Here is a 21,653-nt window from a genome sequence, read left to right as displayed (position 1 = left end):
GGAGGCTGCTGCTTCTGCGGCCGCCCCGTGTCCTCCCTCGGATGGATCATTTTTACCTTCGGCACATCAGCTAACATGGCGTACTCCTCCCTGTTCCGTCCTGCGGATCCCACCGACAGCTGGCCTGACTCTGAGGACTCCATGGAGCTCTGTGAAGATGTGTGCCTCCGCATATGTGTCTGAGGTGATGGAGAAGGACTCCGTGCACTGTAAGAAGATGTCCTCTTGTCGTTAGGAGAGGGATGGCAATCCTCGCGGTTGTATCTGCCAGCTCCAGATCGGATGCTGCCAGGACCCTTGGGAGTCTCTGCCCTGACAAAACCTGTTCTGCTGCCATTTGTGGTTGTCCTAGAGGGTGAAGCAGCACGGGACAATGAAGAGCTGCGGAGGGAAGGAGTGGATTCCCGCCACGAGCGCGATGAGCGGCTGGAGTCAGGTTTTGTGTCGTTGTGACCAGAGACCCCATTAGAGGCACATCTAAGGACAGAATAACCAGGCGGTTCAATGTTGCCTTTTCTAGATGGGGAGGAGTTACGTATGTTTTGGCTGCTGTATAAAGAGGTGGTACTTTCTGATTTCCGTAGCAAGCGTTGATCCGGTGCATCAAAGCTTTTCTTTAAAGTTGATGAACTGTAGCTGTCGTGTCCTCTGACAGAGCTGTTAAAATCCGACTTGTGCAGCAGAGACTGAGAACGAGATTCATAACCATTCCTTGAAGGGGAGGAGTTACGACTTTGATGGTGACTACGTCCACGCAATGACCCACTGGTCTCTGTTTTCTTAAGCTGATACTGATTCTGGGTTTCATAGCTTCTCCTTCCAGGGGATGAAGAGCGGCTGTCCTGACCACGAAGGCTACCACCTTTACTTGATCCTGTCTTGCGAAGAATGGACTGGCTCGGTGTGTCAAAACCTCGTTTTGATGGAGAAGTGGTAGAAGTGACTTCTTGTTCCTGATCATTCAGTCCATTTCTAGCCGATGAGTTACGCAGCAGAGCCTGACTTTCGATATCATACCCTTCTCTTATGGGGGAGCCACACCGTCCATGGTGACTACGTCCATTTAGAGACAAGACAGACTCAGATTTGCGAAGGATGGACTGGCTAGATGAACTGTAATGTCTCCTTGGTGGCGAGGAACTGTGACTATTGGAAGGTTGTCTAGATGGAGAAGATGTACGACTGGTGTACCCATGTGATAAACTAGCAGTGGTGGTGTCAGTTCTGTGCATTTGGCCTGAAGAGGTAAAGTCCCTCCTTGAGGGTGATGAGCTCCCACTCTCAACACCTCGACCACTTGAAGAACCTTCTCTTTTCCGCAAGGCACTTCTAAAATCAGAAACTGTGCTGTTTTGGGATTTGACTGAACTTGCAAATGGTTTGAAGTTTCTTGGCAAAGTTCCCAACTCCACACGTCGCCCTTGTGTCCCTTGCAAGGGGCCTCTACTTCCTGGCTCTGACCATCCACCACCATCAAAGTTACGTCTGTTGAGAGATGTGCTGGACTCACTGCGCCTGAAGAGCGAATCTCCACGTGAGGGAGACGAAGAACGAGAATGCAGAACTGAGCTTTGCCTCGAGGAATCATAGCGCCCTGACTGTTGATAGGAAGAGATCTGAGGAGAAGAGTTTCCCCGGCCAAATGAACTGCTGAAACCCTTTCGGCCACTTGAGGCCAGCGACTCTGCAATCTTAAAGGGAGTGGGACTCGGTGAGCGGGGCCCAACCTGGGCCTCGACCTCCACTGCGATTTCATATGGGTCAGGAGGAGGGATTTCCTCCGGCAGGTCCTCGTTTATAAAATCTGGTATCTGCCTTTCAGAAGCCACTCCAAGATTGGGGTTTCTGAAGGGGACAGCATCTTTGGGCTCAACGCTTCTGCTCCTGAAGATGGGATGACCCCTCTCAACATGCCGGTAAGGAGAAGGTGGGCTGTTGTCACGGACTGACCGGGCACCTGCTGCCCTACCGAGGGAGAAGTAGCCACTTTCGCGCTTCTCTCGCTCTTCTTTCAATCCTGGAAGAGAAAAGAAGAAGCTGACAGAAATAGAAAGAAGGAGAAGTCACAGAAACAAGAGACGAATACGTCAAAGTTCAACTGCTCAACAAGTACCGGAGGTTTCCTGACACAAACCTATGGCTATATTGTATTACTGATAATTGGACTTGGACACCTCAGCTCGTGACAGCAAATAGTATTGCCAAGTAAAGAACACCTCTGGCTGTAACTGGATATAGAGTGAAGAAGTCATAGGTTTTCTGGAGACTGCCACTGCTCAGAACCGTGTGCAGGATTATCCTTCTTTTTTTACATTTCTGCCAATCTAACACCACATACCTGAGTGCCTGCTGAAGCCGTCTCTACTCCGAGCTTCGTCCATCCAGGCCCGAGGGTTGGGCCGGTGTGGTGGAGGGTCGAGCCGGGTCATGCTGAGTTTGATAGGGGGACGAGGGATCGGCAGGTAGTCGTCTTCTGCACTGACAGAGCCGCTGAACTCTTGGTAGTCACTCTGGTCGCGACAGCTGTGTGGAAGAGGAGATGGGAGAAGAAAGACAAGAGCAGAGACGGGAAGGTGAGAGACTGTGAGTGCGGAGACGAGTACAGAGCAAAGGAAAGTAAATGCAAACTGAAATGTTCCTGTGAAACTTTGTAGTACACCCACAAGTGTTTCTGTCCCCATCCAGCATCCTCACCTGTCTGAGCTGTCGTCGTCGTCACCGTCACAGATGTAAAGCTCGCAGTCAGGGCTCAGGATGCACAGAGAGGTCTCCTCGTGTCCCAGACGACCTCCATTGACATCACAGTAGCTGCTCACCACTGACAGACCGTCAGAATCCTCCTGATAGGACGATGAGAGAAGACACCAGCCAATCACAACATAGCATCTCCCTCTGTGGCGTCACAAACAAAGAGGCACTGACGTCACTCTTGATGGTGGCTTCAAAAGCCAGACCCTCCGAAAACACTGCGACTTTACATATGACACAACCGTAGAGGCCTCTGTCAGGCTTCCTCTGGTGGAACCAAGGGTTGGACGAACAGCGTCTGTGCCCTCCGTCCTCTCTGACAGACACTCACATGTTCACTCTGCTGTTCGATTAGGGTTACACCTCTGAAACCTGACCTGCCTCGTGGCTTTCCTCATTAACATTTCATCAGCTTTTTTTTTTGTCTTGACATAAACTCGTCTCTTGAACTTTGCCATTTAAGAACAAAGAGTCTAAAGCTTAAAATGATGATGTTTACGGCTTCTAGGAAACTACAAGTGAGACACTACAAGAACTACAGTAGGACAGTTTGATACAAAATTTTATGGAAGTAAAATGAACATCACAGGACAGCTGTAGTTGGTTGGTGAAGGGGGAACGAACAGACAACAAGCAGCAGTTTTAAAGCAGTCCAGATCCCGGCTCTCTGCTCCTCTTGTCTAATATTACATGTGATTCCCTAGAAGGCAGTAAGTGATCCACTTCGTTAATTTATAATAGGAGCCACTACCTGCTCCACATCATTACCTCTTATTCGAACTATTTCTGTAAGCAATAAACACACATGCATTCATCCCACTGACTGTGCATGTAGAATGTGTTCACACACAGGAAGGTCGCACCTTTGGGTCAAGTGAAAAATGACACAACAAGAACAGTGCAGTAGAGCCTTGTAGCTTCCTTCACCTGTGCTGTGACCTCTAATCTCCATCACTCTGCACATATTGCACTCTTAGGTTCTCATTTGCACCTCCCCCCTTCCTGTCATTCTCTTCCTGGTTACATAGCTGTCCCTCTTCCTCCTCATCCTCCTCCTCCTCTTCTTTCTTACCTTGCTGCTGGTGTCTCTTTCCTCAGCCTGGGATGGGATTGGTGTTAGCGGCACCCGTTTTCCAATTTCAACCCCAGTCTTCTTAGCCCCTCTAGTTCCGGTTCCAGTCCCAAGCTCCTCTGTAGGTTTCTGCTGAGGTGCCACCTCACCGCTCTCCCCACCTGCGCCGGCGTGCAGGTGCCTCTGGCGCAGGCAGTCATGGCAGCGGGAGGGGTCGAAGATGTTGGGCTGGAACTTGGGGCAGATGGGCTCATCGCCGGACAGGGGCATGGCGAGACCGGCTCGTACTCATTGCATCTCACAGAGAGGAAACTGGGACAGGGATGTCATTGATTAATGGATAAACGGGACACATGCAGAGCTTCTTCCACAACACAGGGAAAAGAAAAAAAAGAATGTGTGCAGGCAGATGTAAGCACAGAGCAGCTGCTCTGCATGCACACTAAAAGGATGTTTTATTTCATGCTTCATGCATGAACTAAACTAGAACTGTTACACTAAGTGATCAGACTAGATAGTGAAATACAATCCTGTCAGAGCTCTTCAGAGTACAACCAACCACTAGAAATGCAACAACTGAAGCTGCCAATACACACAGTTTAACTGCAGAAAGTAGGACAGTGAGGTTAAAAAATTGAGACCTTACCTTGGCCAGAGGGGCTCCTACTATCAGCTCACTTCATCAGGAATTGGAGGATGAACTGCCCATCAGACCCCCATCAGGCACATGCCTCCTCTTCCCCATCTTCTCTATCTTCCGGGGCTGCCAAACACCCAAATCAATCCGATTGGCTGCTCCCGACAATGAGTGAAACTGAAGCATCCACGGCAGCCATGGCGGCTCTCAGTTAACACGGGAGAGACCCTGAGGCGCTCATGCAGCCTCTGCACCAACATGGAGCCGGTGGCCTGCTGGTCGCTCCATTGAGGGCGGCTGTATTAAATATCATGGGCTTTAGAAAGCGAAATGAAACGCTGAAGCTAGTGACAGCTGGCACGCGTTGGCTCAGGTTAACGTAAATAAATAAACACTGGTGAGGTGGGGGTGTTTAACATACATTAAAAACCATTAAGGCCGTTCACATTCAGAGAAACCGTCCTTCAGATCACACACAGGTAACACCGAGCCACGAGGAAACACACAGCTGAAGGGTTGGTTTCCTGATGTTCTACAGGAGGATGTTGACAACAGCATCAGGTTTCCTATTAAACAATGGGGACAGAATTCCACAAGGAGCACACTGACAACTTGTTAGCAAAGATTTCCTTTAATCAAATGGAGGTAAATATAGAAGAAAACACAACAAAATGTACAAATATGAGCATCTTCACTTTACAAATGTCTTTCACACAGGAGCACAGCCACTCCACGTGCTCTTTCAGTCCTGGTGATGCATCTTGTTCCCGGCCCGCCTGCGTCTCTGCCTCTTGCTGGTCTTCCCCACTCTGGGTTTTCTCTCTGTGGCAGCAGGTCTTGTCTTGTCTGTTGGTCTGCCCTGTCGGCCTCGGCCTTCCTGCTTCCCTTTCCTCTTCCTCTTGGTGGTATAAGTGTTGAGCGCCGCCGTAAGGGAGCGGATCCTGCAGCAAAGGGAGGTGAAGAGGAAGAACACAGCTACAGTGAGATGAGAGTAAAAATGAACTGATGCTCACATGTGGAGAGCCGTTTACTGATCAGCCTACTTTTTATTGACGATTGGATTTCCGGCTCTTTTTGGCATTGCACTAGTTTTTTCCTCCTCTTCTTCTTCCTTGTCTTCAGGATTGCTCTCCCCGTTTGCCTTTAGGTCAGACATGCTCAGTGTTAATGCAGTTTTACCTCTTTAATAGAAGCTATGAATCAAGGCTTACCTGAGTTGCCGCAGGTCCGAGCAGGTGAGCTCCCGTGAGGTCCAGATCACTGATGGTTGTCACGGTAACTGTGTGGCAGGGGTGATCATACTGCACAGACTCTGTTTTACTGGTCACCAAATCTTCCAGATCATCTTCATCCTCCTCTGTGAGATAAACATTAAACCTACATTTAAAAATTCAGAGGTGGTAAAATTATAAAAAAAACAATGTATATATGTTTTTTAAAAACTAACCGAGAGCTTCTGTTCTCTCCTTCAGCATCTTCATGTACTCCTTATGCCTCTGAAAATAAACAACAAATAAACACAACATCAACAAACCTTTTCTTTCTATAGAGGCCATTTTAAATGCAGTTTCAGACAAACCTCTTCTCTGACTCTCATCTGCTCTTCCTTGATTTTCTTTCGAATTTCCTCCACAGCTGCTTTTCTTCTTTCCACCTTTCGCTTGTGGAAACCTGTGAGATATTCCCTGACAGGCAGGGAGGAGGGAGGAGGGAGCTTAAGAAAACAGTCTAAATCTTGCTGCATGTAAATATGAAAGCACACTGCATACTTCTGCTACCCTAAACAAACAAACGAATAATGATGAGTTGGGATCAATACGTTTCTGTTTACTTTAAGAGGGTAAGTCCCTAATTTATGGTATTACTAATCCATAATAAGATAATTTATAATAATTTTGAATTAGGTTCTTGAAGATACCAAGTCCTTATGTTGTGATACTATATCTAATATTTATATATATGTTATATGTTTGTCTGTTATTTAAAATTACTATTTTAATATGATGTGATGTCACAATATTTAGGGGGAAAATGGGAGAATGTTATTTTAAACAAAACAGTAGAATGTGGTTTATTCTGTATGCGTGCCATGTAAATAATAATAGAGTAAAAGTAAATGTCACTTACACATGAACGATGTCATTAAAATATACTAACACATTAAAGACTGACAGCACACTCCTCAGTCCGTTATAAGTTATAATAGACAACACATTTGCATTAATTTAGTTTCATTCTGCCACAACCTTCACACGGTATCGATACATATCAATAATAAAAAGACGTTTGAAAGTCCTAACAGTGCTAGCTAACAGCTACACAACGCTTCGGCGTTGATTCTCAGTAACGCGACATAAAAACTTACTGTCTGTCTTTGTCGTCAAACGTTACGATGCATTTGTTTTCTCTGTTCTTGAATCCGGGCTTGAAATTCCCCTTTTTGGCTCCATTGTGGTGTTTTTTTGTGTTTTTCATGATAAGACACGTGAGTTTACTCTACACACTTCCGGCTTTTCCAGTAGTGACGTACGTCAGTTAAATTTGTCCGACGAAAAACAAGCGCAGCACAGCCCGAAGGTTCCTAAATAATTAGCAGTGTTTATGGCTTTAATTTAAGCTTCTAGACATACACTTAACGTTAAAATGTATGTTTGTAATTACTCCGAACAACATATTTACATATGACTTTTTTTTTTAATTTACGTTTTGTCCATTTCTACATATTGTATAGTAGAGAATGAACACAATGAATGAGCTTAAATTGTTTATCCAGTGTGACCTGTTACCTTCCTTTTGATTTAATTAAATAATTTAAAATCAAACACCAAACACTGCTGTGTGTTGTTGTTTTATTAGAAAACATCAAAACAAACACAGAAATCAAAACAATAAAACACATTGAGGGGAAATAACACACACAATAACAAAACAATTAAAATAATAATGGAAAGAAAAAGTATTTTCTTTCTTCCTTTTGTACTTTAACCAGCTGGGAGACCTAAATTTAAGCTGATAGAAGTATTCTCAGTACACTTTAGATGACAGTTTGGGTTGACCTGGAAGACACATTTCAAATATTTGTGTTTCTTGTACTTAAAATGACAGTTTGTGCTAAAAAAATAAAATAAAAATAAATCTAAAGCTAAATGAGGGATTTACTTTCTTAATAAAATGGTAAACATCTTCCTATTAGAGATGTTCTGACGCCAGCCCACTTTTTCCTGATATAAAACAACATAACTGCATCCCCTGAAAAAAAAGCATTTATATTAATATTACATAACCATTAAATAAGATATCCAGAGCACATAAACAGAAATAACAGAAGTCCTGTGTCATGTAAGTCTGCGATTACAAACGAAAAGCAAATTGGACAAAGATTTCTACAACCCCTCCATCTTTCCAGTACGTGATCTATTTTTCTTTCCAGAACATCAAGGCCATTTTTCTCCAGAGCTTTCCATCAGTTCTACACCTTCCATCGTAACTCCAGCAAACATGATTTGACGTGCGTCTTCTCTCAAGCAGTAAAAACTTCCTCTTTAATCTACTTCTGTTTATCAGCTTATGTACAACCTATTTACAATCACATTGCGAAATTGAATTCAATTAACGGTACTGTAAAATGTGTGTATATTTTTAGATCCCTGTTCTTTACATATTCCACCAGATATTCCCTGCTTCCTGTTTTTGACGGCAAGACTTTATCGATCGCTTCAAATGGTGATATAATAGAAGTTGAGGGTGAGTGACTTGCTGCTTAAGTTTCCTATTTTGCTTCACAGTACAATGCTGGCATCGTACAGTGTTTGAGGTAGATAAGAGGAGACGCTACTCAGCCCTAAACGGTTAAAAGTGATCTAATATGTCTGCATCCTCCTGCAAATTAAAATTAGAGAGCACTGCTGTGTGCCCGTGTGATTGTACAGCTCAGTATCCTACAGCTAATCAATGCACCGCTGCACTGCATTCGTTTAAACAGCTCTTAGATAATGGTCCCTTTTCCCTTTGGGGCCTGTTGAACCTGATTCTGTAGTTCGAGTAGAGGCTGGTGCAGCACCTCTGACCAGAAGGTGGGGCAATTGTGCCGCAACAAAGCACCTAAACATGAAGCTTTTAAATGTTATAACTATGCTGTGGTTGAATTATATGTTGATGAGTCGCCTGTGTGTGTGTGTGTGTGTTTTCAGGAGGCAGCGATGGTGGTGCCCCCGCTGAGGCGCAGCAGGATCTGCTGACAGTCCTGCAGGGACCGTCGGTCCCCCACACGCTCCAAGGTGCGCTTGGCCTCGGCCAGAAGACGGGCGCGGTGCCCCGGTGGGGTTAGCAGAGGCATGGGCAAGTGACGGCAGGCGAGCAGGATGGCGTGAGCTCTCTCTCTCTCGCCAAGAACGCCTTCTGACAGGAGCAGAGGGCAAGAGAAGAAGAAGAGTGCAGATTAGAGTGTGTAATGAAGACAACCTCTGCACACCAGGGCTTCAGCTGTAGAAAACCTACAGATAAATACTCTCTGAAAGCTAAGCTTCGTTTTAGCGCTGTGCTTCACAAATACACGTGCATTCAAGGACCGCTGAAAAGTTCATAATCTGAGAACTGACCTCTGCAGATTCAGTTATTTTCTCCATCTTTACTCCATCAGTATGTAAATGAGCTTGCTTACCAGCTGTGTAGGAGCTGTGTGTCCTCCGTCTGAGATTGTGCTCCAGCAGCTGGTGTGTCCTTGTGGGACTGGCTCCTGCCATCAGCCTCACTGTGGTTTCATGAAGGAAAACCTGAGGGCGCACACACACACAGGCTTAGTTATCAGTATGACTGATGGATGAGATTTCTGTCATCTTATAGTAAGTATTGTACTTATTCCAGCTCTCAGCACTTGTGATGATCGGCTAACATGTCTGTCTGGGTGTACCTTGTGTTGCGCCTGTCTGTAGCACTGTGTGAGCTTTCTGAGCGCGCTCAGGTCTCTCTGGAAACCAGCCAACTGTGATCCAGGAGCGGGACCAGGTTCTCCATTACTGCTGCCTCCCCGCTGCCATAAACTGGTCCTCAAGGTCAGCAGGAGGTCACACAAGAGGACCTCAACACCCTTAGAAGATAAAATAAAAAAAAAAGATTCAAGCATGATTTATTTTAGATTGTGGTTGATTCAAGTGTTTGAACCAACTTGCACTATCACCCAGCAGCAGTGCACCTTACCCAACATGCATGGCAGGAAATCAAAGAATGAAACAGCGGGTGAAGTGTGAAGCGGTGGGGTGTGTAGCGGGTGCAGATTGGGGAGGCCTCTGTACTGCACTGCAGACACATTGCACTCAGCTTCAGGATCATGCAATGCAACTACAATGCACCACAGCCACCTCCGGCCACCCACACACACACACACATCCCCACGTCAGCCTGTCTTAAGCATGCAGTGTGTGTGAGTGTGTGTTTATGTGGGATTATTTGAAACATGCAACATGAGAAAAGACCTTTGAAGTCTGTGTAGACCGCACTCGGAACCCTTCAAACCGGACCCCTTTAGCAGATTGTAGACAGAGCAGAGCACAGGTTTGGAGTTTTTTTTTGCACCTCACCTTGTTCAGCAGGTTTCCAGACTGGGCGAGCGGCACAGAGATGCTGGAGCGCAGGTAGCTGCTGGCTCTGTCGCAGTGGGACAGGCAGGCTACCGCCCCTTCTCCCTTCAGGGGGAACAGACTCATCTGAACCACCTTGCAGAGAAGCAGCACCGCCTTGGGCAGAGGGTGTCTGAAGCACAGAGAGACAATGTCACACTTCTGATTAATTTATTTGACATCTTCTGCATAGCTCACAGGACAACGAGGATGTTTGCCTGAGAAGAGAAGAGGTCTGCCTCTCACTTCACACACACCAGGTCAACTCTTTGCAAAGAGTGTGCAAAGTGGTTTCACACCCACACTACAAATACAACAAAAGAAGCTATAAATGATGACAGAGATGATTCCAGGGACAGGCATGGCTGATTTAAGAGGTATTTAAGTCAACTAGTACTCAGTAATGTTGAAAATCAGCCGAGAAAAGCGTACACAGATGAATAATGGTGACATAATGTGAGCTTAAAATAAAACACATTGTTGTTTTCCTTTGCTAAATGTTCACGACTTACTCAAGGAGGTGCAGAGCCCTCGGCATTCGCTCTGCTTCTGCTAAAAGTGACCTCACAGTGACATCATCGCCCTGCAACCAATGCACAGCGGCCTTCAGGACCACAGCCCACCAACGGCTCACTGGGTCACCCACTGGAGGTGAAAATAAAAGGAGAGAAATTATTTAGAAAAATATGAAATGGAGGCTTTTCTGTTGTGTGAGTGTGATGTCACAACATGATCCGCTAAGTGTGACAACAAGTGGTGAATAAGCCTGCAGTTAATTCATGCTGAAAGTCGGTTATTAAACCAGGTCAATGACTGCCAGTGTTATCTATGATAATCCAACAAAAAAAATTAATCCCAAAAGCTACACTGACTTTAAGCTAGAGCAAAGCATAATCCATTCAGGATGACAGTAATGATTTAGCTCCTTATCGAGATAATCGCCACCAAAGTTTTAATCTCTTCTCCAAATCAATTGTGATTCATTAACTTTTGCTACAAGGGCAGGGCCGTTTCCCTTCATGTGCTTCATACCTGAAATAGTGGTGTGATTGGGAGGAGTCGAGAAAGGAGGAGGAGGGGAAGGAGAGTCCTCTGTGCAGCTGTTCAACAAATCAAGGAACTCCAGGGCGCTGGAGAACTCCCTGAGAGAAAAACCACATCAGAGGTTTACAGTAAATCATTATACGCACTAAACTGTGTCAAAAACTGCAGTTCCCCAAGTGACCACTGGAGGCAGGCTGTAAAAGTGAGTCGCCCCCCTGCAGACCTGACTGACTTTAGTGGACTCTTAACATGTCAACTTGTTAAACAACCCTGCTTTCCCTGCCTTACCCAGAGTCGTTTTTGCGTTTAGCTGCTTCAGAGTCGCTCTGCGGCTGGATGAGGGTGTGAACGGCTCTCTCTAAAAGCTTCCTGCAGAAAGAGCGGTGCAGCTGGGCGATGGGGTCGCCTGGAGGGACAGGAAGAATCACAGAACATATAATATTTACACTTTATAAATGTGCATGACGTCAAAGTGACACACCAGAAAAAACACGGTCTAACATTTATCAAAATAAAAAACAGGAAAAAACATATAGAGGGACTCGGCACACCTGGGTCTCTCTGAGAGGTGTAGACTCCATCGCTGCTCTCTGACTTCACTGACCAATCACAGCTGAGGAAGAACTGCCTACCCAGCGGAGTGAAGAGCCAGCGCAGGCAGTCAGGGATCTGCTTGTTCTCTGATTGGCTGGCCACGCTCTCTGCACAACCCAGCAGGTAACCCTGAAAGACAGACACGGTGAAGATGATGATGATGATGATGATGATGGAAACAGTTTGTCACAGAGATGGAAGTGGTGGACGTACGGGCAGAAAGGAGAGATGGTGGCCCAGTATGGTGCGCAGGGCTATCGCTGCGGTGACATACATCTGGGCGAGCTGGGCGGGGGCCATCTTGCCTTGTGCGCTCTCGCTGAGGTTGACAGCGCTCACAGACAGAGACAAAGCCCACAGGCTGCTGCGCTGAGGCAGCTTTCCTGCAGAGGCGCAAACACAACAGAAATGTTTTCACTATGTCAGGTTGTTTGAGGAGTCACAGGAGTGACTCATTCCAGTTTCAACACTCACCTGTGAGCTGCAGCTGGCTCAGCTGATGGTAAACCAGCGCTGCGTCCCTCGCGCTCGTCCTCGCCTCCTCCCCCTCATGCTTCCCACCAACCTGGTGAACCAGCCAGCCCAGAGGAGTCGGACGATGCAAGCAGTAGCGAATCAGATTCCAGGAGAGGGAGCAGACAAGGTCCAGATGGGATGACGGGAGAGCTCTCGTCAGCACAGATAGACAGGTCTCTAAACTGGCCATTGCTGCTGAGTAATCTCCCTGAAGGAAGGAGAACAGACAAAGCTGTTCAGTATTCAGACTACTGAGGAGGTCACGACTTCCACATGAAACAATCTGAAGAAAAGCTAAAAATAAAAACCAGGCAGGCTAAACCTAGACATCAAAACACTGAAGAATCCAAGCAAAAACAAGAGTAAAACAAATCTCCAGGGACATCTGAACCTGGAGAGAAGAACGTGTGTGATCGTTTTTTCTATATTTAGATCTTTGTCTATACAGAGTGAGAATGACACTCACCCTGTTGAGGTGCAGGTCTGCTTGTTTGCGGTGCCTCCAGAAGGACACAGATTTTGGCGAATGCAGGGGCGTGACAGGCTCCCACAGGTACAACACCCTGACGCAGCCCCACACCGCTCCCACCCCACTCAGCACCCACACCATCACCCACGGCAACAGGCACCGCAGCCACGATGCTGGAGGAGACACACACACAGAAATGTGAGGAAAATTTGGAATAACATGTCACCTAGAGTCTGTCCTGTGAAGGGATCATCACTGCTCACCGAAGTCCTGTGTGTGAGTTGGAAACCAGACAAGCTGTCTGGATGGGACGTGGCCGGTGGACAAGGTGGACGCCCCAGCCTCTTCTGAGCCCAACAAAGACGGGAGCGGGTTCAGAGACAGACAGAAGAACGTCACGGCGCAGAGGAGCAGCCGAGAGCGATCCATCACTCCGACCGAGGAGGGAGAATCCGGCTCACTCTTCACCTGAGACCATAATTTTTAAAATTAAATTCTACATCTGGTACATTATGCTTAGGCGTTAAAGAGGTCCGGCATCCTGTGGTGGAACACAATGTTAAAACTCACTGAAACGTCCCTAGGTGGCGGCCCTGAGCATATAAAGAGTCATATATGTGATTCACATATCACGTTAAAGGGCTCTGTGTGTGTGATCTGGGATCTTCTACATCTTCTCACCTGATCGTGATCCAGTAAGGGGCTGCCTGGCTCTGAGTCGACACAGTAAGGGGAGAACTGTCGAGGAGAACTAGACCCAGAATCTGAGGCCGGAGGCGACATCATCACTACTTCCTGTTTGAGCTCCACATCCTCAGACAGCGTCACCGGCTCTGTGATACAGAGACAGAGAGAGGCGCTCTGCACTGATGCTTTACATTCAAAACATGTGTGCAGCTTCTTGTCAAACACTCACTGTTCTTCTGGTTGGCCACCTTCAGAGCCAAGTTCTCCTGCCGCAGTTTGTGGTTGACCTGTTGCAGGTACTTGATGTAGTCGATGGCCTTCTTCAGCACTCCTGACTTGTGCATCTGAGATGAAGGAGGATGTGTAAAGAACCCTGAAGGAATTTGTGAACTTTTCTCTCTCCCTGCATTAACATGACAAACCTTTGCGTCGTTGCCCATGACCAGATCTCTCAGCTCCACGATCTTGTCATTGATGGAGGACCGGTATCTCTTCTCGATGATGTTATGGGTCGTCCTCCTCTCACCCTCCTTCACCACCCCTCCTGGTCCTACCATGCCTCCTCCTCCTGCTGTCAGCTGGCTCTGCTCCATGCTCGGCCTGGCTCCGGTTGGGCAGTGGGGGGAGCCCGGCTGCAGGTGTTTGATTGGCAACTTGTCTCCTCCTCCCATCATGACAGGAACGGTGGTCAGGATGTTGCTGCTCATCAGCGTCTGGAAATGAGAATCAGTGCATCAGTTTTAGGAAACAAAATGGCCACTGTGCATTAAATAATGAGATTAGATTCTTGCTGCATACCGGGACCTGCAGAGCTGTGTTCTGGATGGGCGTGGTCAGGGTGGTGATGCCTGTGGGGCTCTGCATGGTTGACAGCACCTGTGTCCCGTCTGGTTTGAGTGTTGTGAGAACCAACGAATCCGTGTTTAGGATTTGAGGCTGCTGAACCAGAACCTGACAGAAACCCACGTTACAGAATTACGCAAAGCTTGTTGTGATGTTGTTTTTGACACACTTTCTGATTGGGTTACTTACAGGTACTTGCTGCATCTGCTGTTGCACAGTGTGGACTGTGGTGGGCGCTGTGGAGAGCGTCTGGATGGTTTGACACGTTGGGGTCAGAACGCGCTGGTGCTGAATGGTCACCGGTTGCAGCTGTGGTGACGTCATGATGCTCTGTACCTGCGGCTGGAGGACTGAAGGAAAGAGCGGGTCTAAGAACACTGCAGCCACGACACTGATCAAACATTGAACACTTCAAGCCCTCAGTAGTCACCTTGGAAACTAGGAGCAGGGCTCTGATGGCAGATGACCGGGTTCTGGATGAAGCGAGAGTGTCCGCCATTGGAGGTGATCATCACAGTTTGAGCTGCCTGTGTCTGGATGGGCAGGGGTGTCTGACTGTGGGTCTGAACCAGAGTGTGGACCGGGAAGCTCTGGGTCTGCATAGGGATGCCCTGGGTGTGCATCTGCATTCAATAAAAGTGGGAATGACTGGACTTTCTTCCTCAGAGGTGACTGAAGATGACACACTGTATCTGTCAGGCTCAGAATTCTGCAACAGTTTTGCTGAGATGTGCTTTGTGTTTGCAGGGATGCTGAGCTGGACGCCGTGTTTCATGGTCTGTCAGAAAATCTCTTCATGTCAGCAGAAGCTTTTTTTGTATAAATGGCATTATAACAGAAGATAAATACACAGTGTCTGCATAATAGACATTGAAATATCATCAGGACATCCAGGCATGTTTTACTTCCTTGTAAATATAGGACTGTACATTCCTCTTCTACACCGGACTGCAGAGACGTTCGTTGTGTCCATGGCCACCTGTTGCCACAAACACTAGCCACAAGGCTGAACTATACAAATTATGGACTGCACTTTTACTTATTCAGAAATCTAGTGTAGGAGTGCCATCTTTGCACCATCATAGTTTTCGTTAACAACCTTTTTTTGCTGATAAAAATGAGACGATAACTAAATAAAAACTAACGCACGGTGCCAAAAACAAAGACGAAATGTATCGACACTTTCGTCAACAAATAAAAACGAGACGAAATTATTGATGGAGACGAGATCCAATCAGAGCAAATTTTGTTTGTGGAAGGGAGGGACGAATCAGGAGACGGCGGCAGAGAGTCAATCAGAAGTGATCTCTCTGCGTAAGGACGTTACCCCGCGATGCTGGAAGAAGGCGTACTCATGCACGGTAACACAACACAGGAGAAGAACAGACACACGGACACGTTTGATGTCAAGACAAACAAGACGGTTTGCAAACCGTGTGGAGCGACTATCAGCGGTAAAAACCACAATAAACATGAAGCAACATTTGTAGACGAGTCGTCTTAACTTCCGTTCAAAGATACACGTGACAAAATCTATAAATGAAAACAGCGCTGATGGTTTTACAGCATGCGACCTGTTTCTAAGTTGTCACTGAAGTGTTTTGCTGTAGTTATGGAGGATTCATGAAGAAGGTCATGACTGAACAGTGTATTCAGGGAGAGCAGCTCACTGTTCATTGGTTCTTTTGTGAAAAGGTCATAGCAATTAAATAAAGAGGTGTTTGTTTTAAACAACAAAAGTTAAAGCTGTGCCTGTTTTTATTGCACTTCAAACCTTAATTATTTCATGAAAAAAAAATATGTCATAGAATTGTAGTCGACTAAATCCACGGCAGATTTAGTCGACTAAAACTAGACTAAAAGTTACAAAATGTTGATGACTAAAATGTGACTAAAATCAAATGACATTTTAGTCACAAGACTAAAATAAAAACTAAATCAGATATTGCTGCCAAAATTAACACTGCTTTGCACAAGTTTTCAAAGGTGAAAAGTCCATTTTGAAGTGCATTTTATGTCACGTTACTGCCTCAGATTTTACAAAACTCTCCACCACCTCTGTGCATTACAGGTAAAACAGACCCGCAACAAACAGGCTGTGTGAATCTGTAAAGTTTGTCTTTAGATGAATGTCAAGACAACAAAGGAAGAAGAGATTGTGCGTGTAGGAAACACACTCTGTTACTACAGGCTGTCTGTGGTGTGATCAGTAATTATAGTGGAACAGTTGAGTACATATCATAAGACCACATAACTGACGTATCCTGGTAGCAGAGTAAGCAGCATTAGTTGTTACCTTGATGGTGGGCTGGACTGTCTGTTGGGGCTGAGGCTGGATGGGTTGGACCACCTGAGGCCGTGGTTGTAGGAGCGGAGGGCTGCGAGTCACCTGCTGCTGCACTGTGGAGGTGGTGGGGGAGGGAGTCTGAGCGGGAGTTAGGGGAGGGGTGAGGGGTACAGACTGAGGGGAGAGTGTCTGAGAGGAGGCCAGGCCGATAGCGGTGCTCTGGTAGGCAACTGCAGCTGGTGTCTGAGGGGTTTGAGGAGTCGGTTGAAGAGTTGAGCTGGGGACACCTGCTGGGGTCATCTGGTCCTCAAACAGGTCGGGGAATTCACCCACCTGGTTGCTGACAAACTGCAGCATCTCTGCAGAGGGAGGGACAAAAAAAAGAACATCATTCAACCAAACACTAACATCTGATGATGCCATCTTCAGCCAAGTCATTGCTCATGTGTCCATTTTAAACCTTGAATTATCAAAAGGCATTGCTTACAGCCATAAATCAGTAAAAAGAAGCCTTGATAGGTAGCCTTGAAGAAGTGTGTAATTTACTGATGGTTTCAAAAGAGAACATAGAACAGATAGATAAAGATCAGGCAGCTCTGACACACCTGATAAATAAAGTGACTGGAAGAAAGCCACTAAACAATGATCAATGCGCTGTGTTCATTACACTACTGTACCATATAACACTTTCCCCCTGCAGGATCAATAAAGTACATCTATCTATTTATCTATCTATCTGGGTAGATCTGGATGGATTTCATTATGACAGAAAAGACATTTACAGCTCAGAAGCACACTGATGTAACTGTAGGTATCATGGTTGCTAGGTAACAGGGGTGATGCTGTGTGACAAATGTTGACAGAAATAAAAAAAAAGTCCTCTGTAGGCCACATTGTCTAAATTCACAACCCTCAGGTGGACTATGTCTTTCGAAAGATGCTGATGTAACAAACACATGTGATCAGCAGCAGGAGTCACACAGACGATGTTTCAGTAGCCTGGGCAGCCATGCTAATCCTAAACCCAATAGTGGCCAATTCATCATTCACTCAGTGTGGTCTGTTATTGTTTCGTGACCCTGTGGGACTTTGGAACAAGAAGACCTTGACAACAGCCTCACAGAGTTCATGCGTTTGAGACTTCTCTGATTAATGACACTGATAGTGCAACTGATAGAGCTATCAAGGTCAGAGAAGTGTCACTGAGCAGAGCCTGTATCCTTGAACTTAGTCCTACTTAAAGATGGCAAGACCAGACTGCCTGTTTCACACCATCACCGATATCTGAGGTACCTATGCAGAATGCAAGAATAGATGCATGAGGCTGGATGAAGCTTTTAACATAAATATTTCAAAATAAGGGGATGTTGTCTGTGTCAGCAGAGAAACCAACTTCCTGTCATCGACATAAAAAGGTCATATCTGCATATTATGTTTATTTTTCTGCTGTTACACATTGTCATAGCTAGAAGAGATGACATAAAGCCATGAGATTGACCAATGAGACTGTGCTTTAACCCTTTCAACCCCACAGCCTTCTTTGTTTGGGGTCTTTTGCATGCACCCAACAAAAAAAGCCATAAAACACTGTACTAACCATGTAAAAAAAAAAATCATATTGCATATCGAATTATGCGGGAGACGCTCTACTACAAGCACATATAAGTCATATTTACACACATCAAACATAACTGAGTGAGCATGTAAACATCTGATTTGCATTTAGGTGTGAGGACTGGTTTCTTGCAGCACACACAGTAACATTTTGTCTTAAAGCATCATGACAAAAGTGACAGAATTACGTTAAAGTCCTAAAGCAGTCTGCAACAAAACTGGGTGTTGGTAGTTGGTTTTCTTTTCCAACATGACAACAAACTGAAGCATAGTCTCTTCAAGTGAAGAACTACCTCCAGGAGAACAGAGTAAATGTTACTGACTGGCCTGCACAAAAGCCCTGACTTAAATCTGTGGAGTGTGTATAAACCAGGGTCCATCACATCTGGAGGAGCTTGAGAGATACACCCAAGAAGAATGGGCTAGGATTCCTCTGCAGACAAGACTCAAACTTCCTAAAAACTACCCCACAGACTTCAAGACTTCGAGATTGGCAATAATCATTTCATCTTTAACTGTATATGCACACATCATGTAGGCAGACACACTGGGCCATCATTTAGTTGTGCACCTCCACAGGGGGCAGACAGACAGTGGCAGGTAGAACAAAGCAGCTCTGAGCCCCCAGAGCTTCAGACAAACTGACACAAAGGGTAAATCCATCGGGGGGGGGGGGGGGGGTATGTAACCAGGGCTGCAGTTGCTAAGAGAATAATTTGGAGGAGTAGAATGAGCGAGGTGCATACAGGGTCAACAGTGATGTCTTCACAGTCAAAGTGCAGCACACGTTGAGTCAGGAAGGTGAATATCTTTAGACTGAGATGTAAATATTTAAAGAAAAATGATAATAATAAACTGTACATAACAAAAATCTCTGCTGTAGGCAAAGAAAGTGTCATTTCTCATTCACACAATCTGTACATTCCTCTCTTTTGACAAAATGAATAAGTGGGATTACATAACTCTGGCGGGGGGGCGTTCGGTCTGCTCAGTCTGTCTAAAGACTGCAACTGAAAAAACGCCAAAATCTCATCTGTACATCAGCAGGATCATTAAAGTCAGCCATGTGTGTTGTTGTTTTTTGTTGTATAAATCAGTTAAGGTGTTGTCCTCACATTTAATCCTACACACACACACTCAGAGCAGCCCATCAGTCCAGTCTGGTGACTTTTAGCCTTCAGTAAAATTCCACCCTAATGGAAATCTGGTGACTCTGCGCTGGCCAGTATTACACCAAAAGCCCCATCCTTTCACTGCGTGCCAACAGGAGAAACTTGTTTTGATAACAGGGTGGTTGGATCGGTGAAGCTGTTCGTTCACAGTCGACTGAGTGCAGAAAAGAATCATTACAGCTGAACTGTCCCGCAAATGTTGCTCAGTTAGTGCACTTGTGCTGGAGAACAAGCCTAAAAATGATGCTACTAGTAAAAAAAAAAACAAAGAACAGCTTCCTTTATCTTATAATAAAACAAATGATAAGGAAGTCAAAAGGTGTTTAAACTACCTCATGGTTCTTGGTTTACAGCAATAATGCAGTCATGCAGGATGAGTGAGTTACACTGCATACTTAAGAGAGATTCAAGATCAATGACACCTCTTAATGATTACCACCTCTGATTCATGGAAATAACACTATGAAACAACGATTACTTTCATGGGAGCCTGGCTGATAATAAACCAGTTGTGGGAGAAATATCGACTCAAGAAAAGGTTGTCAACATGCAGAAAGATCCACTTCATAACAACATCACATCATTAGGGGGAATATCCAATAACTAGTATCGTTATCAGACGGCAAATGGGCAAAATTACTAGATCAGATTTTGGACAATAGAATACAAAGCCTTCCAGTCTGATCCCTGATCCTGTGTTAACGTCATCAGCTAAAAATATCTTCCTATAGGGAAGTAACATATTTGTTGCTTGACTGTTTGTTGGCCACATTAACAAATGATGTGGTATTGGTATCGACACATGTGATCTATTGGACTATTGTTTTCTGTGTTAGTGGAGTAGATAGTGAAATGTAGTCTTTACATATATTTATTATAGGGATGATACATATTTGTATAACACAGCTGTGTTAAAAAGTTTATTTGTGGCATTTTTCAGGCTGCAATTATTGAAGAACAAACCGTTGCCATGTAGAACAGACTGTTGCTATGGACACTGTTCACTGTTCTTGTCATTTCCACTGAATAACTTAAGGTAAATTTTAATGTTATATTTTTGAATTGAGTGTCTGGGGTTCATTTTGCTGCAATAACGGCCTGAAGTCACATTACTGATTAGTTTTATATCGGCTTCAAACAATAACGATTGATGATATCTAACACGTTCCGGGTTCGAGTCCAACTGGGGCCTTTCTGTGTGGAGTTTGCACGTTCTCCGTGTGCCTGCGCGGGTTTCTTCCTCCCACATTCTAAGGTCAACTGGTGACTCTAAATTGCCTGTAGGAGTCAGTGTGAATGGTTGTGTGTCTGTGTCTGTTGCTCTGTGATGGACTGGTGACCTGTCCTGGGTGTACCCTGCCTCACACCCATAGATAGCTGGGATAGGCTCCAGCCCCCTGTGACCCTGCGGGGTTGGATGATGGATGGATGGATGGATGTCTTACACTGGTTCGGCTCTAGGTTATCATAAAAAACTGTAAAAGAACTTTAAAGCATAAATTAAAATAAAAAAAAACTATTAACTAAAGCTATAAAATACAGTGCCTCAAAAATATAGACTAGACTACAGGAAGTATGTAGCATTATAGAGTGTACTTAACTTATAAGTATAAGTCTTGAGGGAATGTACTTTAATATATTTTAATAATAACAATGTTACGTAATGTGCATAAAATGGACAGCTTCCAGTTGCAAAAAGGGTGATGATTGTCCTCATTTTATGTCAAATAAAGTGTGTAAATATTAAACACATAAGATTATGACATCACACAAAGACAACAATAATATTCTCCTTACAATGGCTGAACACTCAGAATACTAAACTTTGTGTCTTGTGATGCTGTCACATAAATAACTGAGTCGGTTCCTTCCGCTCTGCGGGATGAGCACCGGGAGCACTTAACGGAAACAGGCCAACACCTGAGAAACATCATCACTAACCGTCAATGTCCCCCAGGGTGAACTCGTCCCCTAACTCCGATAAAGACGGGTCCATGGTGTCCATGGGGGATGTGTAGTCTCCGCTGTCCATCCTGTCAGTCAGCGGCTCTTCCCCGGCTGTCACCGGAGGGTCGCACCGGAGGAAGAGGAGGAGGGGGAAATAAAGACACCCGCAGGCTCTTCTGGACCGTACGACGCCGCCTCCAACACACTTAATCTACCCTATAAACGTGTTCTCATCCGGTAGAACCGTAAAACAACACGGGAGCCTCAGGTGAGGCGCTCTTCTACGTCGATAAACTCATTCACACCGATTTATGTTTGAGGCGACGCCATCTTGTTTTACGCTTATTACGTCATTCACAAACAGACTCTGTGGGCCACGGTTCGCTCTGATTGGCTCCCGGGGAGCTG

At 45.5% G+C, this 21,653-nt stretch overlaps 3 protein-coding genes across 4 annotated transcripts in view; all 3 read right to left on the bottom strand.

The window, feature by feature from the left end:
• Positions 1-5,069: 5,069 nt before the first annotated feature.
• LOC114439662 (nucleolar protein 12-like) lies at positions 5,070-6,986 on the bottom strand. The gene is made up of 6 exons (XM_028411755.1): positions 6,823-6,986; positions 6,037-6,142; positions 5,905-5,953; positions 5,669-5,814; positions 5,501-5,598; positions 5,070-5,398 (listed from the first exon to the last, which is right to left on the bottom strand). The coding sequence occupies exons 1-6, from the start codon at positions 6,930-6,932 to the stop codon at positions 5,200-5,202; spliced, it is 708 nt and encodes a 235-aa protein (XP_028267556.1). The 5' UTR covers positions 6,933-6,986; the 3' UTR covers positions 5,070-5,199.
• The window catches only part of ccdc134 (coiled-coil domain containing 134), a 30,082-nt gene continuing 13,979 nt past the window's right edge, over positions 5,551-21,653 (bottom strand). The window contains exon 8 of the transcript XR_003671084.1: positions 5,551-5,568. The gene's annotated coding sequence lies outside the window, so the exon portion shown is untranslated. The remainder of the gene's footprint in view (positions 5,569-21,653) is intronic.
• On the bottom strand, positions 7,366-21,591 carry LOC114439659 (sterol regulatory element-binding protein 2-like). 2 transcript variants are annotated; one of them, XM_028411752.1, is made up of 20 exons: positions 21,240-21,591; positions 16,522-16,871; positions 14,656-14,848; positions 14,415-14,575; positions 14,181-14,333; positions 13,805-14,095; positions 13,612-13,726; positions 13,377-13,528; positions 12,959-13,163; positions 12,693-12,868; positions 12,185-12,434; positions 11,924-12,093; positions 11,668-11,839; positions 11,405-11,522; positions 11,105-11,214; positions 10,585-10,717; positions 10,034-10,205; positions 9,367-9,543; positions 9,118-9,229; positions 7,366-8,855 (listed from the first exon to the last, which is right to left on the bottom strand). In XM_028411752.1, exons 1-20 carry the CDS (start codon positions 21,328-21,330, stop codon positions 8,644-8,646), a joined length of 3,513 nt encoding a protein of 1,170 aa, XP_028267553.1. In that variant the 5' UTR covers positions 21,331-21,591; the 3' UTR covers positions 7,366-8,643. The 2 variants fall into 2 exon arrangements, with proteins under 2 accessions (XP_028267553.1, XP_028267554.1); XM_028411753.1 differs by having other exon boundaries at positions 7,366-8,852.

This window comes from Parambassis ranga, chromosome 8, assembly GCF_900634625.1.
Source record: "Parambassis ranga chromosome 8, fParRan2.1, whole genome shotgun sequence".
In the NCBI taxonomy this organism is placed as follows: domain Eukaryota; kingdom Metazoa; phylum Chordata; class Actinopteri; family Ambassidae; genus Parambassis; species Parambassis ranga.
This window is presented reverse-complemented; position numbering and strand designations above follow the sequence as displayed.